Here is a 21,891-nt window from a genome sequence, read left to right on the forward strand (position 1 = left end):
TTCCAGAGTGAGTCATTCCTTCCAAATAAAAGTTATTCAAGTTATTTGGTGAAAATGCCTGTATTGTTTCATACAGCAATACACCACATTCTCCCATATAGATGACAGTGTTTTGTGTTTTTTTCCCCTTCTTAAAAACACATCTGAAAAATATGGGGACAACTTTTAACCCAGACTAGACTTTTATACATCAAACAACCACAACAGTAGGTGGCACAAAACACTTATGAAATGCATGTGCCATCATGGGTATTGGTCACAATTTGCACTTATGGTGCCAAATGACACTTGATTGCATTTTACCATCATTCATCTCCATAACATTCACAATTAATGCATTAAATCTCAATTATTTATAATTCTCCCAGGTGTTCTTGTGGTTCCTGTTTCAGTTACAATCATTCATGACCGCTGTGCTATCATGACATACAAGGGCGTAGGTTTGGTCTCAGCTTTGGTAGGGACAATACCCCCGCCCCCCTGCCCACCACCACCACCCCCTAACCCACTCATACCATTAGACGCACAAGTACAGCATAATACATAACATATGACGACATAATGCTGAATAATTTAACACTTTATTTACATTATTAAGTGTGTAGGCAGACAAACAAATAGCTTAAATAACAAAATTGCACCCAAAATCACGAATCTATTCTATAGGCCTACACCTGAGAGAACAAGACAACAAAAAAAATACTTGTGGAGCTAACAAAAAAAAAAGTTTTTGCAACCAAGATGTATAATCTATTCTCTTCATCAATAATGCAGTTGTAGGTATCTGGCAACCTAATTTGCCAACAAAAAAAGGGCTTTACAATGATATATATGGTGTATTACGGTAAACGCAGAGGAAAAACACGGAAGTTTCACACTAGTGCGCCGCTGATTCTCATTACCGTAAGTTCTCATGTAAGCCCTCACGCTGAAAAATTTCAACACTGACAGCAAGCCAAGAACCCGTGCTTTCCAACAGTATGCTATATGTTGCATATATTATGGTAAAGTGCGTTCGGTGACTTTTGAAACGAGGGAAAAGTATGAAAAAGAGCGCAAAAGTGACAGAAAAGTACAGAGACAGACAGCAAACATCAATGTAGTAATTTTTGAGGAAAAGGCAGGGTGTTAGTGTCATTTGTGAAGGTGTGCGTGCGTGTTTGTGTGGGTATGCAGTTTATTTTAAGTGTGGCGCACAGCATTGTTCGCAAGCCCCCGCCCTTCTTGTTTTTCTGCACCGGAGCAGTGTTGCCAGATATGAAATATGAAACTATCGTACCAAAACCTCAAAATTATCGTATTTTGGGAGAAATTATCGTACACAAACAAAACGCATACAACGTAGCTATTTTAGCGTTTTTTTTTTTTTTAATTTACAAAGAATTTTATGTCACATTTTTAAACAGTAATTATAGTAATGGGGAAACTATGGCACAACAAGAACGCAAATGCACTACCAGACTAGAAAGATTTTTTTTTTCTGTGAAGGGACACAAACGTGTTAATTACCAGACTAGAAAGAGTCGAATTCAACCTCGAGGTCGCTGTTGTCATCCGATGCCATGGCCACTTGTGCAGATTTTGTTGAACACAGAAAAAAATGTTGACACCTCCATAAGGAACTTTAACTTTTTTTTATTCTTCTTGTATATCTCTTTGCTCTTGTGTTTTGTTCGTTTGTTATTGCATTTGTTGAAATAAAGTTTCGAAAAAAAAAAAAAAAAGATGTTGGTTGGGGAATCTTCCTGTCACGGCAGAGATTGGATGGGAACTCATTACTTTGTATGGAGAGGGGGCAGGCTTTCAAATGACTGTCCCGGTCGCCCAAAGCCAGCATTTGATGCCGCCTGAGTGCAACACCTGCAAAATGATTCTTGGGTGTCAGAGAGAGATGCGTGTTTGGGCAACCAACTGAAATTATCGTACATATTGGATTTTTTCCCATTATTGATCGTACATCGTACAGAGGGCAAAACTATCGTACAAATACGATAATTATCGTACATCTGGCAACACTGCACCGGAGCCACCCATCCTCTGCGCTCTGGGACCTCCCACTTTACAAATTAAGCACTGCCTGCCACGAGATGCACTTTGTTTACGTCCATGTGAGAAGAACGTGAGCTAATGAAATTGCAACATGGGTAACCCTGTCACTCTGGCACGTCGAAAACACAAAACGTGACGACTAAAATTATAGTATCGAGTTCGCAAAAAAATAGTGAATGATTTTGTTATATAAAAAAAATTCTAAATATTGGTAGGGACTATTTTGCCATCCCAAAATATTGGTTGTGACTTGTCTCTATGGTCCATATGCAAACCTATGCCCCTGATGACATATGCACAATGCTTTCAGTGAAGAAGCCACTCAAACTGCATCTGGAGAGATTTATAAGAGCAGCCAAATTATATCACTTTTTTCCACATTAGATGAGGAAAAACTGAAGCTGCACTTTCTTCACATTCAACAGGCAGTTTTTTTCACTAGACTGTCAACAGGAGTGTTGTTTCCATTACTTTATGAGAATTCAGTAAGATATATCTTATATTTCAATTCTAAGGTGGAACTATGCCAGTATACGAAGGTATATCTAAATATCTAAAAAGGAAGAGTAAAATAGGAGAGTAGAAAAGAGTAGAGTAGAGCCACTTAGCCACTTATGACCAGTAACACAGTTGAAGTCTTAAGTATTTTAAAATCTCCACTTCTGTGTCCCTCATCCCTTCACAGGAATCTCTTAGGACCTGTGGGGCTTTTACCCGCCTGAAAAGCCTTTAGAATATGTCATCAATCTTGCATCACTATGCAAGCTGTGAGCATGTGCAGAAAGTTCCAGCAGTGGAAACTCGACTGACAACATCAGGACATGTTGGTCAGTTTGCACTGTTCATTGTATCACTAACACACTACTGCGTTGTACAATTATACCTGTTTTTTTTTTTTTGGCCTCTCTCTAATGTGCTTTTATTTGCCTTACTATTCACAGAAACCCATTTTGCTTTCCCAAAACAATATTTGCTCTTCAAATAGTACCGTTCCAAAAAGGTAGATAAAAAGGTGGGTTGTCTTATAATCAGGGCCGTCTTATATTTGGGTCAATATGGCATATTGCATTAAAAAAAATTACATGGTCAGATTTTTCCAATATTATCAACTGCACCACTGTGCTCAGTCACTGAATTTCTTTGTCCACGCTGGCAGCAAACATAACATTCTGTGCCATCCGACCATTGTAACACTGATCCCTGAACTGTGCTCGACACTGCAGGCTGCTTCTTACGTGCACAACTCTACATGCTGGGTGCATGTATTCCTAAATGCTGGAATTACATGTGAAGCTTGAGAACCATTGAGACATGTGTTGGCAGCAGGCAGATCACACTGGTGCTGATCAAACGAAAATGAAAATATTACTGCATGTTTGGATGCAAATTTGAAGGAGTGGTCGGACTCTATCACACACAATCTTCACAAACAAAAAGTGCAGGCACAGAGGCTCTGAGTGGGACAAAATATACCTCCCATTTGACTCGAGAGCTGTGAACGTGCAGCAGCTCAATAAAGATAAATAAATAAAATGGTGGGGTGAACCAGGCAGCACAACGCCATCTGTAGCTCCTGCTTGGCTACGCATGTCTGCCCTCTCAAACCCTCCCCCGCCTGAGCCCACCTTCTTTCTTGCTAATTACAATTGATTTATTATGGACCAGGTATCTTATCAGGTGCCTGGTGAAATTACAATGGCTGTTCAAACACTGTGAGGCTTGGGGGGAGTAGGTGGCAGTGGTCAATGTCGAACAGCAAAATCAATTAGCATTGACTGGTAAAAGGTTCATTTTGCCAAAGAGGACGCAGTCGAAAGGGATTAAACTTCCTCGGCCTCCTAACAACTTTGATACGACACAATGGCTGGTTTTCTGGCTGCCGTATTCTTAACAAGCTTTCAATGATAGAACTGCATTTCTGTTTCTCCAAGCAGCCTCTCTGTGCTGATGGGGTTAGATTTCAAACCAGGCTTCAACTTGGTCTAGATCTAGCTAACAAACGGACAGTATTGATCACGCATCTGGGAGTAAAAATCCTTCATCTTAATCCTCATCAAGAAGCTGAAGTACAATTCAATTCATCCTTTGCCAGATGAAGGCAGGAACAAAAGTGGACAATATTCAAGTTAAACCCAAAACCAAAGAGGTGAAGAACTGTGGCTCAGCCTGAAAAACACAAATTAACCTCATGTGTCATCAGGAAGCGAACAGTGTTGGTGGCATCTTGGTGAGTGCTGGACAAGCTTGATAAGTTATGGCGCAAGATGCTCGTCTTGCCACAATCTTGAAGGCAATCCTCGTCATTCTTGGATATTTGTGTCAGGTAAAAAAATTTTTGAACCACTTATAATGCTAATTTTATACCAAAATGTGTGACATCATCGGCATTCTTGTTTCTTTGTAGTCCCATTTCATGTAATCTTACTATTGCCTTGACAGAGTCTTGATGATGTGCTAAATCATGTGGTTCTTGGTTCAATCGTGATGAGTCATCTTCTGTGTCATAATACGGCCATTTTGTTGTCCTAGACAAGTCTCGTGAGTTGATTTTTTTTACAGGACATCTGTAAGATTCACCACAACAACTTTAACGTGGTGCATTTAAGGACAGTTGTGGTCAAAATTGAGCATCTGGGAACGGATTTGGTTACACCACAAATCACAGAGCCTCTTGCTGTAGCTTATGCCAGAAATGCTACTGAAAAAGATTCAACTAGCTGTAACCAACTGTTTGCTGGTTAAAATATATTTAACATGGATGAATTTTCAATAAACTACCTTTGATTCTGATAAAATAATAATTTACCAGTGTGTAGAGCTGGTAGCTCAGTGCGTAAGGAGCTGGTCTACCTGACATTCAAATCCCACTCAAGCTACCTGACTGTCCTTGGGAGGGGAGGGGAGGTGATGGTCTAGTGGTTAAGCATTGGGCTTGAGACCAGAGGATCCTCAGTTCAAATTCCAGCCTGACTGGAAAATCACTAAGGGCCCTTGGGCAAGGTCCTTCATCCCCCAGTTGCTCCTGGTGTGTAGTGATGGGCACAGTTCCGCTAACCACTAATTATCAAAGCTAACGTTTTCATTAGCGTATTTGCTGTCCAGATAACTTTGAAAACCATCAGCGGACCAATTAGCTTCCGCTAAATTTAGTTCCGATAACTTTTAGACTGCTAACATATTTTTGCAGGCATAGTGAATAAAGCTTGACCGTTAAAAACATTTGTAAAGTCTGAAATCAAAGATTTTAGTGTTACATGTTTTGTAGCAGACAGACAGCCAAGAATGGTAGAGTTCTGACAACCAGAGAGAAAGGAAGAGAGACGGAAGAAAAAAAGATAATTTCTCTTCACACCATATAGACCTGCCGGTCATTTCACTGGAGTCTTGCACAGGCAGACAGTTTTGACTTATGGTTATAATTTTAAACAAACTAATTGCAGAAAAGTTATTGAAATTAACATCATGTCTGTCGTTTTACAAAGTGAAAATATCAGCTATATGTTTTAGTTACAAAGTAATGCACTAATTTTGAAGGTTTTAGTGTTTAGACACAAATGCCGCATTGCATTATGGGTACATTAGTTTCCTGACATCACTGGTTGGCTGGTCAGTATAACACACAGTTACTGAAACGTGGTGGATTTTTACAAATAAATCTGTATTTGTAAATATGTCTTTTTTTTTCATTTGTTAAAAAAAAGGCAATTTGAAAACTGAAAATTATGTTTGTTAAGTCCTTCATCACCTTTAGCGAATGTGTAGCTGTTCACACTGCCATGAACACTGCCATCTACTGCAGTGTTCATGGCAGTGTTCTTTTTTCCCCTCTCGTCTTTCACTCTGATCACCAGGTCTCTTTTGCTGAGAGAAGACCGATCTGAGACAGAAGCGCTGTCTCGTTGTTGTGTCAGTAGCTGCCGTGTACTGACGTCAATACTGAAAGTTATCGGTTCAGCTTTTATCTGTAATTTTTTTTTTTAGGGATTTGTTTAGCTTTATAAAAGTTAACTTTTCAGTACCGGATTAACGGTTATCGAAGCTAACTTTTTGGTTAGCTGTACCCACCACTGGTAGTGGGCGCCTTGCGAGGCAGCAGCCTGATATCAGGGTGAATGTGAGGCACTGATGTGTAGAGCGCTTTGAATGTTTGATGCAGATGAAAAAGCGCTATATAAATGCAGTCCATTTACCATTTACAGGACGTTCTGCATTGTCTCAGTACACCCAGCTGTGAAAATGGGCAACAGCTTTGCCTGGGGATGCACATGGGAGGCATCATTGTAAAGCGTTTTCAGCATCTGCTAGATGGAAACATGTTATAGAAATGTAGTCCTTTTTCATCTTGTTTACAATTTGGCCTGTTGTTCCAACACAGTATGCTGAAGACATACTGTTTAAAAACAAAAAACAAAACACATTTTAGAACATTTTATGGATTAAATGATCAATCATAAAAATAAGAAGGCAGACTCGCACATCGAGTATCTCCTGCAGGTAATTAACCGTACCATGGCAAGTTGGCATAGTTTTATCTTGATCACTTTGGTAAATAAGTTTGGAGATGTTCACCAAAGTATACATTTGCACTGCAAAAACTGTCCCTCTCAAAATAAGCAAAATAATCCAAATTCTAGCCAAATTGTCTAAATTGTCTTATGTTAAGAAAAAAAAATCTGGCAATGGAATAAGGAAAATTTACTTGGTTAAAATTCTCAAAAGTAGCAAAAGTGTCTCGGCACTGAATAATCAAAATGTGTCGTAAAACTAGACAGAATTCTTATTTAAGATTAGCCTGTGCCTTAAAATAAGGAAAACAATCTTGTTCCCTTGCTTCGATGATTTGAAATCCATTGCCTTTCCTTGTTTCTGGTTAAATACAGCTTGATAATAGCTGGAAAAACATTTCCCAAAATAAGACATTTTTTTCTGATGTAAAATGCTTAAGATTATTTTTCTATTTGGACAAAAATTAAGTCAAATTTTTGTTAAATCTTTTTTTTTTTTTACTTTGTTAGATATCAGTTTTTGCAGTGTGGTCTTCTGATACTACATGTGAAAATAAAAACAATATTGCTGACCTAACCACTCTACCACATTGGGATTTGTGTAGATACGATATTGGCAGCTCTGCTGTCAAAATATTAAAGCTGTAAGGTTTATAATTTATGCAGACCAAATACTGATGTGTTTTTTGTGACTGGCTCAGGTTAGGATATGAAACAGAGACAGCTAATACTGACAACAAAAACAAAAGCTACAGCTGCAGGAGAAAATAAATTGCAAAATAACAAAAACAATCCTCGTTCTGTAAATTGTGCTGACCTTAGTCTTGGTGAAATCTGATCATGCTCAAACTTGTCTGTGAATCAAATATTTAAGACATCTAGTTTGAATTTGGTGGAAATCAGATCAATTTTAAAGTCATCATGTACACAAGAAAGTGATGCATACATACAATACTTCCCTTCCTGGCCTTACTGTCAACTGGGAATAATAATCCACACTGACAAATTGATCGCTAATGAAAACAATCATTAGCAGCAGGTCTCAACCTGACAGTAAAACCTGGTTAACATAAGTACAACTACCTGTCTGCTGAAATACAAACAACTTAGATAAAGCCACAAGTCTGACATTTAAATTAAAACAATGAAAACTATAAAATAAGACATCATCTTACCCTCGATGGCCAACATGGCTCTCAGCTCTCTGTTCAGCAGTTCGAAGCGCCTCTCTAGATCATGCTCTTTTTCCCTGTGGCAAGTTAGGAAGGAAAAAAAAACAACCACACAACTAAGTTCATCAATATGTTAATGACTAAATCATTAAAGACTTAAAGAAACCTGCAATAAACATCGATTCAGCTACTCGCCTAAACCTTCCCTGGCTTTGCATTAATCTACTGCACATAACTGATACAGCCGCGGGTGAAGCAAGAAGAAGAAAAAACAACGCAGTTCTGTGTGTGGTCAGCATACGTGTGTCTATGGGTATACGTGACGTGTGTGCAGCACAAATTAAATTATTTTCTCTTAGCCATATTAAAAAAATGAACTAATTTGGGCCCTAATAGAATTTGTCTTTCACAGGCGCCTTTTTCTCTTCACCTCCACATAGCGAGAACAGAGAGGGCTAATAATCGGCCCCTCTGTCAATTGGCCACTTTAAAAGCCTCCCCTTCCCAGTGATATAATGTGATTATGAATACTCCAATCTCTGCTCCGCTCTGAAATCCTGACAGCCGCACAGAAAGAGAAAGGCGACGGCAGCGGCGTGCTCCTCCACCTGCCGCAGCTGACCACATACAGAGAGAGATTAGCGACAGTGATGATCGCCACATTTCTATTGATTTCATATTCCATCCACATGTAAATCAATGAACAGACAGACAGAGGGCGTGAATAGAGTGACAAAGACACACTCTCTGTGTTCTCTCATCACCTTTAATGTTTGAACTAAAGTGTGACATTTACCAATTTTTAAATCTTTCCCAGCGTAAGAATTAGGTTTTAAAAATAACTTTTATAACCAAGTGTTTGAATAACTTAGACTCAATGCCAGAATGATAAAGAAATGCAACTGTTCTCATTGACTTTATTTGGCCTCATTATCTGTGCCAAACAGCAGAGGAGGATGGAGGTTGTGGGATCACGTCTCATCGTGTTGTCAACCAAGCATTGACCAAATGAACAGGCGAGGAACTAAACTGCCTCAAAATATTTCCTGTTGGGGCCATTCAATGTCAAACCAACCTACTTTTAGAAAAATTTTGCCAACAATCTCAGTTTTGCTTCATACATTGTGCAAATAATGGGACTGCAACCAACAACTACATAATGTTCAAAACATTTGGCTTGTATCATCTTTAGTTTCTGAGATTAGAAGTCTTTAAAAAGTGCTGCTAAAAATTGCAAAATTCCATCAATTATTACTTTTTAAGTACTTGTGCTACTTGCTTGAAATGTGTAAGAATTGTTCCACAATATTAGCTCGTATGACCTCCTGAAAATGGCATTAAAATAAGTATTTTGTACTTTGGAGCTCACTATATCATTACGCTGAAATGCAATGTATCTTTCACACAAAACTCATGTTACAGTGCTTTCTTAGCAACTAGGTGCACATCTGAAAGAAATCAGCACTGTTGATTTATGAGGTATAGGGCAGCGCAGTCTCGTTTGAACCCGTATGTGATATCGCAGGATTTCACCACATCTGGGGACACCCGGCAGAGAATCCCGGGGCGGAATGTGGGAGTTTCAGCACAAACCATTCAGCCCGGCTCGGTAAACTTAAAAGCATACTCATTATCACCCAGCGGTCATGCCGGTGCCGCCCCTAAAAACCGGTCCGCCTTTTGCATCTGCACATGCGATGTTTAGGACCACAGCAGCACGTCTGAGGCGATGTCTCTTCACCCAAAGCAATCAAATGGATTAATGGGATTATTAACCATCAGATGTTAAAAGTAAAACCTCTTAAATCATTCTAAAGTCAGTTTTAAGCAGAAACAAGGCTGTTTTAAGCAGAAATGAGGCAAAATTCTGCAACGCTTTGAAATGTCCGATGCGCAGTGATTGCATCAGCTACAAGCTCGTTTAGCTGTGGCGCTCTGATTGCTTCATGATGATCGCTTTTATGATGAAATAATGCTGAATTTATGTGGAAATGATTGTTGTACAAAAGCTTCAGATATCTGTCGTTGAAATAGATGACTGGTGTGCAGTTTGAAGCAGAAACAAGGTGTTAATCCGCGAACAGCGTCATCGGGGGGGGTCCATTCGGTCTGCGACACTGATTTAAGACATGCCGGTTTAAAATGTTTTCCACTGAAACCCCCATCTTCCGATGGTTCATGCTGACACTCCCACACTCCGCCCCATGGCTTAGTCTTCCCACAAACAGTGTCAATTCTAACGGGAAAATGGTGTACTGTTTTGTTTTTGGCTGCAATTACAGAAGCAGTCCCGAAAAGTGCAGGTTTTTTTTCGGTTCCCAGTGGAAAAGGGAAGACGAGGCAAATGGGAGCAGCTGTGTCGGTAAGTGTACTCAACAAAAATATAAATGCAACACTTTTGGTTTTGCTCCCATTTTGTATGTGATGAACTCAAAGATCTAAAACTTTTTTCACATACACAATATCACCATTTCCCTCAAATATTGTTCACAAACCAGTCGAAATCTGTGATAGTGAGCACTTGTCCTTTGCTGAGATAATCCATCCCACCTCACAGGTGTGCCATATCAAGATGCTGATTAGACACCCTGATTAGTGCACAGGTGTGCCTTAGACTGCCCACAATAAAAGGCCACTCTGAAAGGTGCAGTTTTATCACACAGCACAATGCCACAGATGTCGTGAGATTTGAGGGAGCATGCAATTGGCATGCTGACAGCAGGAATGTCAACCAGAGCTGTTGAACGTGTATTGAATGTTCATTTCTGTACCATAAGCCGTCTCCAAAGGCGTTTCAGAGAATTTGGCAGTACATCCAACCAGCCTCACAACCGCAGACCACGTGTAACCACACCAGCCCAGGACCTCTACATCCAGCATGTTCACCTCCAAGATCGTCTGAGACCAGCCACTCGGACAGCTGCTGAAACAATCGGTTTGCATAACCAAAGAATTTCTGCACAAACTGTCAGAAACCGTCTCAGGGAAGCTCATCTGCATGCTCGTCGTCCTCATCGGGGTCTCGACCTGACTCCAGTTCGTCGTCGTAACCAACTTGAGTGGGCAAATGCTCACATTTGCTGGCGTTTGGCACGTTGGAGAGGTGTTCTCTTCATGGATGAATCCCGGTTCACACTGTCCAGGACAGATGGCAGACAGCGTGTGTGGCGTCGTGTGGGTGAGCGGTTTTCTGATGTCAATGTTGTGGATCGAGTGGCCCATGGTGGCGGTGGGGTTATGGTATGGGCAGGCGTCTGTTATGGATGAAGAACACAGGTGCATTTTATTGATTGCATTTTGAATGCACAGAGATACCGTGACGAGATCCTGAGGCCCATTGTTGTACCATACATCCAAGAACATCACCTCATGTTGCAGCAGGATAATGCACAGCCCCATGTTGCAAGGATCTGTACACAGTTCTTGGAAGCTGAAAATGTCCCAGTTCTTGCATGGCCGGCATACTCACAGGACATGTCACCCATTGAGCATGTTTGGGATGCTCTGGACCAGTTCCTGCCAATATCCAGCAACTTCGCACAGCCGTTGAAGAGGAGTGGACAACATTCCACAGGCCACAATTGACAACCTGATCAACTCTATGCGAAGGAGATGTGTTGCACTGCATGAGGCAAATGGTGGTCACACCAGATACTGACTGGTATCCCCCCCAATAAAACAAAACTGCACCTTTCAGAGTGGCCTTTTATTGTGGACAGTCTAAGGCACACCTGTGCACTAATCATGGTGTCTAATCAGCATCTTGGTATGGCACACCTGTGAGGTGGGATGGATTATCTCAGCAAAGGACAAGTGCTCACTATCACAGATATAGACTGGTTTGTGAACAATATTTGAGGGAAATGGTGATATTGTGTATGTGGAAAAAGTTTTAGATCTTTGAGTTCATCTCATACAAAATGGGAACAAAACCAAAAGTGTTGTATTTATATTTTTGTCGAGTGTATTAGCTGACACAGCTAACCAGAATAGCTCTATATTCTCACGCCTGCACAACCGCCTCGACACGTTTGAGCACTGGATCAACCGCAACACATGTCCACGTTCCACCATATCATCACTTTTTCTTTGTATTTTCACTTTGTTTGCGTGGAATTTACCCCCCCCCCCAAAAAAAGTGCTGTGTTTCTGTCCCCAGAAATAGAGAAATTACGTCATATGAGTCATATTTTACCCCTTTAGCAGCCACCCTCAAAGGAGACTGCACTGCCCAATTAAAAAGAAAAACTCACCGCCACACACGCATTTCAAACACATATTACTCAGGTATGAGAAAGCTTGTCCTAAAAACAATCCCACCACTGGAAAGAACATGTTTTAATTAGCAAATACACAAACTAGGAATATGGCATCAAACATGGTTTTCCTGAGTTTGGATGTTTGTTTTCTGCCCTGCTTGTGATGTGCCCATGGCAGGCCTTTATCTTCCTTACCTTCCTTCCTTTATCTTCTGTTTATTAGCTGGTCATTTTCACCTGCCCCTGGTTGCGTTTAACCAATGACAACCAACCAGTGGGAACATCTTCATAGAAGTAAACAATCTGGATTTGACTGTAAATGTAATAAATGAGGCCAGTGAAAGCATCAGTGGGCAGAATACGTACAGCAGAGAGAGCTGGTTCTGTCTTCTGATGAGGGCGTTCTTCTTGTTCACCAACATGAACCACTCCTGCATCATGGCCTCCTCTTCCTCCTTGTTATTACCTGTCAACAAACACAAACAGTTACGAATGGAAACCATTTCCAATCAATTTACTGTGTAAATGTGATTATGCAGCATATACAATAATCATACATGCACATGTATAATAAACAGGTTGAGTAGGATGTTTCACGTCATAATTTGCATGTTTATAAATATAACCACTCTTGGTTTATGTTCCCCGAATAAACTTTCGCACCACTTCTTCACGATGTCAATACAACTTCAACCTCGGTGGGATTAAATCAGTGATTACCGCTGATGGCCTCTGCAGAGCGGAGCCTCTCAGTGTCTGGACATACAGATCCTACCAACCAGCGGGTCTTCAAATTAAAACCCATCCCTAGCATTCTCTGTCCCTTTGTGAATTAGCGAGGCTCAGACGCGCAGCTAATGTAAGCGTCACCCATGCCTGAGGCTGAAGCTCGGTGGTGCAACTGCTTGGCTACAACAAGATGCACACAACTGAAACAGACATCAAGTGGAAAGCTTTAAATGCTTGAACATTACAGAAACTGGCAAGAGGAAGAATGAGCATTCTGATCTGGAATGAAGGAAGAAAGAAAGCTAATATAGAGGGGTTTTTTGGTATCATACCCCCATTGTTCTTTCTATTAAGTCACTTTTTGATCTGATAAGCACTATTTTAGTAATTACACCTGCCATACTAGTTGCTTGCATGTGCTATATATCAGTTGTCGTAAATCATAATACCTGAATTAACAGACTGCTGCAACATTCGTCATACACACATGGCAATAAAAGGACATTTAATGAACACTGCACATGCCAGTTGTATGAAACTTAACTGATTCATTCGTGCCTCAGTGTATGAATGGGAATTTCAGATTCTCACATGTACATATCATGAAAAGAATTATGAATTTTTCTCCCCCAAACCACACAAGGACACACATAAGAGGGAATATCGGGCCATTGCGTCACTGCCAACAAAAGGCGCGTGGATATGTGCACGGACACCGGTGAGCGTGTGGACATTTGTGATACTCTCAGCCAGCAGATGTATGTAATTTCATTTAGGAGGGTGGATCGGGGAGGGGAAGTTGGGGAAAAAAAGAATTGAGAAAATGAAAGAAAGCTCCAGGATTTAACGAAATCTGGGGCTCGTGGATTACTGTAGTCAACTTTGAAATGGACGACACTCGCAGGAGGGATAAAGCCGCCGCTGACAGGTCATTGTGCTGCCTCGAAGTCAAATAAAACAAGCAAATAATAATGGCAAATATTAAGCCCCTGTGACATTGTGGCGAGGCGGGCTGGGAGACGAGGGGGAATTATAAAGCTATATTCCCCACCGCTAGCCTGCCAGCAGCTACCAGCCAACCACCAGCCGTATTTTATGAAAGGAGAGAGGGGAGGCGAAGGGGCAACAGTGAGTGAGAAGGTGGAGGAGAAACGTGAAAGGCAGTGAGGTCACACCAGAAGTAAGGGAAGAAGAATGAAGGCAAACGGGTGGAATGGAGGGAGGCAGAGAAAGATGAACAGAAGACAAATTGTGACGGGGGAAGTAAAAATGGGATGACGGGGAAGATCAAGAGAGAGTATAAGGGCAAGTAGGGAAGTGAATGTAAAGCAGAGAAAGAAGAGACAGAGAGAGAACATGTGGTGGGGAGAATGCTTGACGGCTGATCAGCATCCATCTGATTTGCAACAACTTGAACTGTGACCTCTAAATTCTTGTTTGTGTTAAAATGCTACAAAACTGTTCCTTAGGTCTTGGCAAAGCTATGTAACTTTAATGAGGGCACGTTATTTGAAGTCAGTATCTACTACTATAAGCAACAGGTTTGTCATCGTGTTCCACAGCAGCCTGTACTCAATGTTCTTGAAATGGATCAATATCTCCACCTGCTGGACATTTACCATTAATGCAGGTACAACAATTTTGTCAAGAGCTCTAGTATTTAAGGAACTATATGAAATCTTCCTTCAGTCTTACTGCTGTGCTGAAAAATGTGAAAGGTGGCGTAAGTATGTCACTTTTGGGCCACTGTATCAACATGGTGGTGCAACATGGCAGCCTCCATGAGGGGGCCCCACTCCTGTGTAGACAACAAAGTCTCATTTTAAGCTTCTGAAAACACATCAATGCATTGTTGCAGTTAATTATATACTAATGAATAGGTTGGTCATAAATGCTATATTCCCTTCATGCTACTAAACACTCCTAAATCCTACAAACTGTAGCTTTAGTGAAAGTGCTACTTTCTGTTCAAGCATAAGCTAAAATTACCGCAGGACTGACGGATTGATTCCCACAGATTTCACCCTTTTTAAAATGAGGCACACCCCCTGTGCTGTAATGGATACACTGATGCACATGACATATGTTAATAGTATCAACAACAAAAAACTGATGATTGTTGTTGTATGAAGACAAATGGTGTAAATATTGCTGGCAGGCATCACTGACACCGTGTCTGCGAATCACTGCTTGGCTCAGAGACACTGTGGATCCATGCTGGCTCTCAGGGGGCCATCTTGGATCAAAGCATCTGGCAGTTTGGCAGGTTGCATTCTGGGTCTTGCTGCTTGCTTTGCAGACCATTTCTCAACGCTCATCACCAAGCAGGGCCGTGCTTACACAGGCCAAAACCTACAGAGACTGTGGGCAGGAAATTTGGCACCAATACAATGTTTGATCACAACATCAAAGGATTAGTGAAATATGTCTGACGGAGATACGCAAATGTGTTTTCCTATTTATTACCATTAATATCATGGTTTGGTGCTCCTCAGCCACCACTGTGATGGTGAAAAAACACACCGGGTGCAATAAGCTCAGGAACACGTATACACACACACGGCTAAGATACAACTGATACGTCCTGACAACCCCTCTATCTGATTGCCCGTCTCCCTGTTCTCTTGTTTCAGTCTCTCTCACACAACCGATGTAGAGTGACATGAATTGCTTTACAGAAGGAGAATGACATCCTTAAGGCATGAGGAAAAACCAGTTAGCAGGGTGTGAGCATCAATGTGAGCAACATAGAAAAATAAAGAAACACAAGGAAAGATGAGGTAAAAAAAAAAAAAAAAAAAAAAAGAGACAGAGCGAGTGAGTCTCTACAGCCAAATAAGATTAAGATCACTATCAGCCACTGTTCCATTCAGAGTAGATAGAAATAATGAAACCAGGCCTGCGGTGGTCAAACTGTAGCTGATGCTCATGGCCTGTGGTTGTTTTTGAGTGAATAATGCTAAACACGTGTATTTTTATTCCTTACCAGACTTTAATTTGCCAAAATGTGCAATATATATACAAGTTATTACATGTTATTACAGCAACAGGCAACTTTAGTTACACGTCTTAATTTTGAAATGACATAAAAAAAAAAACAGGTTGCTGTATACAAAAAATTTTAACATGATTCCTTTTAAACTCACAGTGAAAACTAATCTCTACAATATGACATAAAGGAAATAAAAATATAAAAGCCAAAATGACTGCATGCAGTTTTTGAGCCAGTTTTCTTCAGACAAGTCAGGGTATGGATACATGAATACTTCCAAGTCACTGAATATGTCTTGGACTTCACTGACATCAGTCATTAAGAAATACAACCATTATGTCTTTAACTGCCTCAGAAGCTCATTTAATCGGTTGCTTACGAGGCCCCAGTGCAGTTAGATTTTACTGTTCCATTGCTGTAGATCATGTTTTGATTTATTTATTTCAATGTGATGTCTGTTTTCTGGTACGTATGAACTGTAGGGTGGCAATTAAATTTCTCCTCGGGATTAATAAAGTTTTTCTAATTGAATCTATTATATTTTTTGATATATCTGTCTGGAAGAGAGTTGTCAAAATTTGGTGGTAGCGACTGGAGAAAATGTGTATTGTGCAGTTTTGTATTATGCTGCAACAGTTATACAGCTTCATGATGAAGTGGTATAGAGGAGCACCTTCAAAAAAAAAAAAAAAAAAAAAGACTTGAAAATTCAGTTATAGCTTGCCAGAAGGCACATGGGAGATGAAAGCCTAGATCTGATCTGTTTTGTTGTATGAAAATCATTCTCTGTTCCACTCCACTATGAAGCTGTGAGTGGCAATGCAAAACTTTAAAAAATGAAAATAACTTAAAAATGAGAGCGAGCACTCATGGAAAACACAAAATCTCACTTTGCTGCGATGCTTCACTTCAAGGAGCTTTGGTGGATGCCATTTACTCTAAAAGGTTTGTACTAATCCACCAACTCACCAGAAATCCTTTCACTTACACCTGTGGTCTCAGTACCACAGCGCTCAGCACTTCACACCCTGGTAAGGATGGTGCCACTGTGACTGGTTGATATTAAGTTCAGACTACAACATTCCTGGATGTAGTCTATATGGACAGTTGCTGCCCAGAAGCCAATATGGTTAAGTAGTGGCTGTGGAGATGTGTAGCACATGTCCACACCAAACAAGCATGATAAATCCCTGCTAGCGTATTTCCCAACACTTAAATAACAACGTGCACTTCGATGTGCCTCAAATATGCATCTCGTCTTTGCGCCTGCTGTCAGATCGGGCTCGGTGTGTTTTACTGATGAAAAAGACATCTGTCAAAAGGTGCCTTATTACTAGTATCAGGACTTTTGCTTTTCAGCAGCGGGACTTCACAACAGAACCTTGTCTTTGTGCCTTCAAGGAGCAAAGTTGGATAAAAGAAATAATAGAAAGAAAAAAAAACAAAAGCTATGATCACAACCAGTTCATCTCATTTCTTATCCTACCATTTGCCATTTACTCCAATAGCTGCTAATCCAATTTGTCTATCAGACTTGTAAAAAGGCAAGAAAGAGAAGTAGGATGAGAAGGAGGGAGGAGAGAAGGAGGAGGGAGCTGAGCTCATCTTCTGTGTCCAAGTCACTTTCTGATTTTTGGTTTATTTAGGGACGAGCGGCACTTGTGTCTCTCCCATCGTCCTCGCCAGCCGACCGTCAAGCTCCTCTGATATCAGCAGGGATCAGAGAAGATGAAAGCCAAAGATGCATGAAAGAAAAAGAGAAAAAAAGGAATAAAAAGAACAGGATGAACATTGTTTCCTGTGATTAGGTAAGAGCTTGTTATACGGCCGTCACTGCAGCGGCGTGAATATGCATGGCAGGGGCCGGCCTAATCAGCGAGGTCTGTAGTGAGGACCGGGGGGAGGGGGAGGCCACGGCGTGTAAGTAGCCTACTGAAGACTTGATTTAATTAATGTGAGCAGAGAGGACTCTTGTTAGGAACAGGACACAGGCAGAGAGGGGGTTACGGGCAAGGGGGGGGGGGGGGGGATGGTGAGAAAGCAAGAAAGTGTGAGTCTTTATAAATATATGACAACACAGCGATTAACTAATACTGCTACATGTCAGTTATGGGGGGGACTGTTGCAGGTTGCAACAGTTGTGCAAGCTCCAATTCCCACATCAACTATGTTACACTGCAAGAATGACCTGGCCCCCGAACTCACCAAAATTCTGCACGTTACACGTGGGCTTCTCCTGCTCACTCCTCTTCCATTCTGCTCTCTACTGGAGTGGTGCTAAGGGCTATTTCTTTTTTTTTTTGCTCCAAGGAGGCTTGTACAAGGCCTTTTTAAACCACCCTCAATGACACAATGGTCCCAGCGTCTCCAGCAGATTCCTGCTTTATTGAACCTGTGTATAACGTTGGCTGAATGGAACACATTAACTGATTCACACTCACTTCTTTCCTTCCTCCCTCAGGTTGGAAAAAGAAGAGTAAGGAGAAAAAAAAAGTCTCACACTGGTGCACAATAGCTGCCTTTTCCACCAGTGTCATTTGTCAACCACTGCTTGCTTTATAATTTACAAATGATGTGAAGGTAGAACAGCGTGCAATAGGAATCTGTGTTTGTGAGACTGTGAGATATGCGAGCAGAGGAGTGAACTGGACATTTTACATAACCATCATTTGTTTTTATTTGAATTACCATATTGATGCAAATATAAGAAGGCCCTGAATATAAGACAAGTCCATTTTAAAGACATAGTTGTGGAAAATACTTTCTGAAGACCAAATCTTTTTTTAATTAATGCTAATAAAAGCACATTATACAGTGACACAATAAACAGTGCAAACTAGCCTAATGTGGCTACACAGATCATTATGCCAATCAGTCAATCAATTCCCCACAAGTGAACCATTCTTTGCATGCAGGACGTTTTACATAGACAAATCTTCAAAAGCTCCTGTCATGATCTGCCCTGGGCCTGGGATTTTATCTTGGTTCTTGGTTCTGTCTGTGTTCATCATGTTCTTTGATTTTCAGTTTAGGATTACTTAAGTCACTGGTTTTATTTTGCATTTTACCACTATAGTCATTGCTTGTAATTTCTGTTTGTTATGCTTTTGCCACGTTAGTTCTGTTTTAGTTTCAGCCCCAGCCTTTCATTCTCTTGTTGATCACTTTTCAGTTCTCACCTTTGTTTTCCTGATTTTGTTTCTTTGCTCCCACCAGGTGTAGATTTTTCTTGCATTATGTTTGGGACTCACCTTCCACTTTCTTTCTGTCTGCTTAGTGTTTACTTTTCTGCACTCTCTTGCACATGCTCACTTCATCTTTGGCTCTTTCTTCCATGCCTCTATTTCTGTCTGCTTAGTGTTTGTTTTATTGCACTCTCTTGCTCCTGCTTGTCTCAGCTTTGTCTCCTTCCTGAACTTTCTCACACACCTGTTTTCACTTTCCTTAATCCCACCCTGTTATTTAAGCCTTGCATTTTTTTCTGTTCTCTGCCAGTTCGTTTGACTTTGTCTGCGTTCCAGCCTAGTGTTGCTTTGTTAGTCCTTGACCATCTGCTTTTCTGTGTATGACCTTGCTCTGTGTTTGACTTTGGTTTTTGCCTCTGCCTCTTGATTCTGGACTCACTGTGTTTTTGAACCTTGCTTGTTTTTTTGGACTCAGATTTTACCTCAGCTCTGACAACCTTGTTTTGCCTTACCTCTGAACCCAGCTTGTTTTTGACATTTGCCTCTCCCTCACGTGTGCCGATTACCTTTGCCACGCTGACTGATCACCTGTTTACAGAACCTGTTCCTGTTTTTCTATATAAAGCCTTTAAATACACAACCTTCTGAGTCTGAGTCTGCATACTGTGCCCAGCATACTGTTCGTTCCACACCATGAATCCTGACAGCTCCTCAGAGATGCCAATGAAGGGATGAGGAAAGCAACTATGGAAATTTTAAGAGTTTAATATTAATTAAAAAAACTCACATGGCCAAAAACAAACAGAAAAATACAACATATAATGGGTCATCCCAACTATCACTGGACCCTAATAAGATGTTGTGGTATAACATGCATAGAATCTGCAGCTGTTACGCACAGTTTTGAGGACAATAAAGATGAATGCAAACAGCATACAATGCGGTTCAACTCAACTGCTCTGTTTGTGAAGATAAAGTTTCTCCTGATGCAGTTTGATGTGTGAGAAATGATAAAATGTCAATTTCTGGCTATATTAATTCAGATACCTGTGTTGTATCAAAAAGACAAGATTTCCTTAGATTAAAAAAAAATACATCTGATATGGTGATCAATAATCATGATCAATATTCACATCTGTAATATGTTTCCATAATTAGAGAATTGTTTGGTTGTTGTCTAGCACTGCCTGTGAACACGTACTCATGAAAGGATGAACTGGCGATGGCAAAAAGTCCTTTTTAATGAGCAGAAAAGTAAACACACGGTGTCTCTCTAGTCTGTGTTTGAAAACGCTTGTGTTCAGAGACCATGTTACACACAGACGATGAGTTTGATCTCCCAATATGTTCCAGCTCCTTTCTTAAACACACATACTTCTGTGCTCTGCTTGGTAACACCCCCCAACACACACACACACACACACACACACACACACACACACACACACACACACACACACACACACACACACACACACACACACACACACACACACACACACACACACACACCCTTTGACAAACACATTTAACCTCAGAGCTAACACCAGACCAACCTTCAGACACCTCTCATTCCTCCAGCTCAGAGGTTAAGAAGAGGTGCAGACACGTGCAAACACAGGTCAGATAATAGACTCATTCTAAACATTCACATACAGGACGCTAAGAGCTATGACCAGCAGGGAGAGAAGAAGAAAAAAATCTTGGTCACGGACGCTGAGACTAAGTGGGAATTCCTATTTTTACCCAAAGCCATCAAATATGACCCTCGGGTATTGCAAAGACTTTGCCTGTCTGTGCTCTGCATAACTCCAGTCCTATTACTGCTAGAGTCTTCAAATTCACAGGGAACATTCTTGGGACACAGACCTTGGACAAGTTCAAAGATGGCTAACCTTGGCCTATTTTAAGAGGTTAAAAAGTCACAGTCTGCTTCAATCTGTTATGTTTTTTGTTTTGAGTGGCGGAGGTGACAGCCAATCAGAGTAGAGCAGCACCGTGACCTCAGTGGCAGGTCTCTGTAAAAACACTTCATTTATAGTGATTTACAAGACATTTAGCAGATGTTAGTGTGGTGATGTCACAGGCTGGAAGCTAGCTGCAAACTACGTTTTGTTTGTGTGTAAATATAGCATTTTTGTCATATATTACACTCAACAAAAATATAAACGCAACACTTTTGGTTTTGCTCCCATTTTGTATGAGATGAACTCAAAGATCTAAAACTTTTTCCACATATACAATATTACCATTTCTCTCAAATATTGTTCACAAACCAGTCTGAATCTGTGATAGTGAGCACTTCTCCTTTGTTGAGATAATCCATCCCACCTCACAGGTGTGCCATATCAAGATGCTGATTAGACACCATGATTAGTGCACAGGTGTGCCTTGGACTGCCCACAATAAAAGGCCACTCTGAAAGGTGCAGTTTTATCACACAGCACAATGCCACAGATGTCGCAAGATTTGAGGGAGCGTGCAATTGGCATGCTGACAGCAGGAATGTCAACCAGAACTGTTGCTCGTGTATTGAATGTTCATTTCTCTACCATAAGCCGTCTCCAAAGGCGTTTCAGAGAATTTGGCAGTACATCCAACCAGCCTCACAACCGCAGACCACGTGTAACTACACCAGCCCAGGACCTCCACATCCAGCATGTTCACCTCCAAGATCATCTGAGACCATCCACTCGGACAGCTACTGGAACAATCGGTTTGCATAACCAAAGGATTTCTGCACAAACTGTCAGAAACTGTCTCAGGGAAGCTCATCTGCATGCTCGTCGTCCTCATCGGGGTCTCGACCTGACTCCAGTTCGTCGTTGTAACCGATTTGAGTGGGCAAATGCTCACATTTGCTGCCGTTTGGCACGTTGGAGAGGTGTTCTCTTCACGGATGATGCGAAGGAGATGTGTTGCACTGCATGAGGCAAATGGTGGTCACACCAGATACTGACTGGTATCCCCCCCCAATAAAACAAAACTGCACCTTTCAGA

At 41.0% G+C, this 21,891-nt stretch overlaps 1 protein-coding gene across 1 annotated transcript in view; it reads right to left on the minus strand.

Moving 5' to 3' along the window:
• ehbp1 (EH domain binding protein 1) overlaps positions 1 to 21,891 on the minus strand; it is a 331,101-nt gene that overhangs the window by 15,455 nt on the left and 293,755 nt on the right. The window contains 2 exon segments of the mRNA XM_034184954.1: positions 7,730 to 7,803; positions 12,352 to 12,451. Coding sequence (XP_034040845.1) covers positions 7,730 to 7,803; positions 12,352 to 12,451 — 174 coding nt within the window.

This window comes from Thalassophryne amazonica, chromosome 13 (genome assembly GCF_902500255.1).
Source record: "Thalassophryne amazonica chromosome 13, fThaAma1.1, whole genome shotgun sequence".
Lineage (NCBI taxonomy): Eukaryota > Metazoa > Chordata > Actinopteri > Batrachoidiformes > Batrachoididae > Thalassophryne > Thalassophryne amazonica.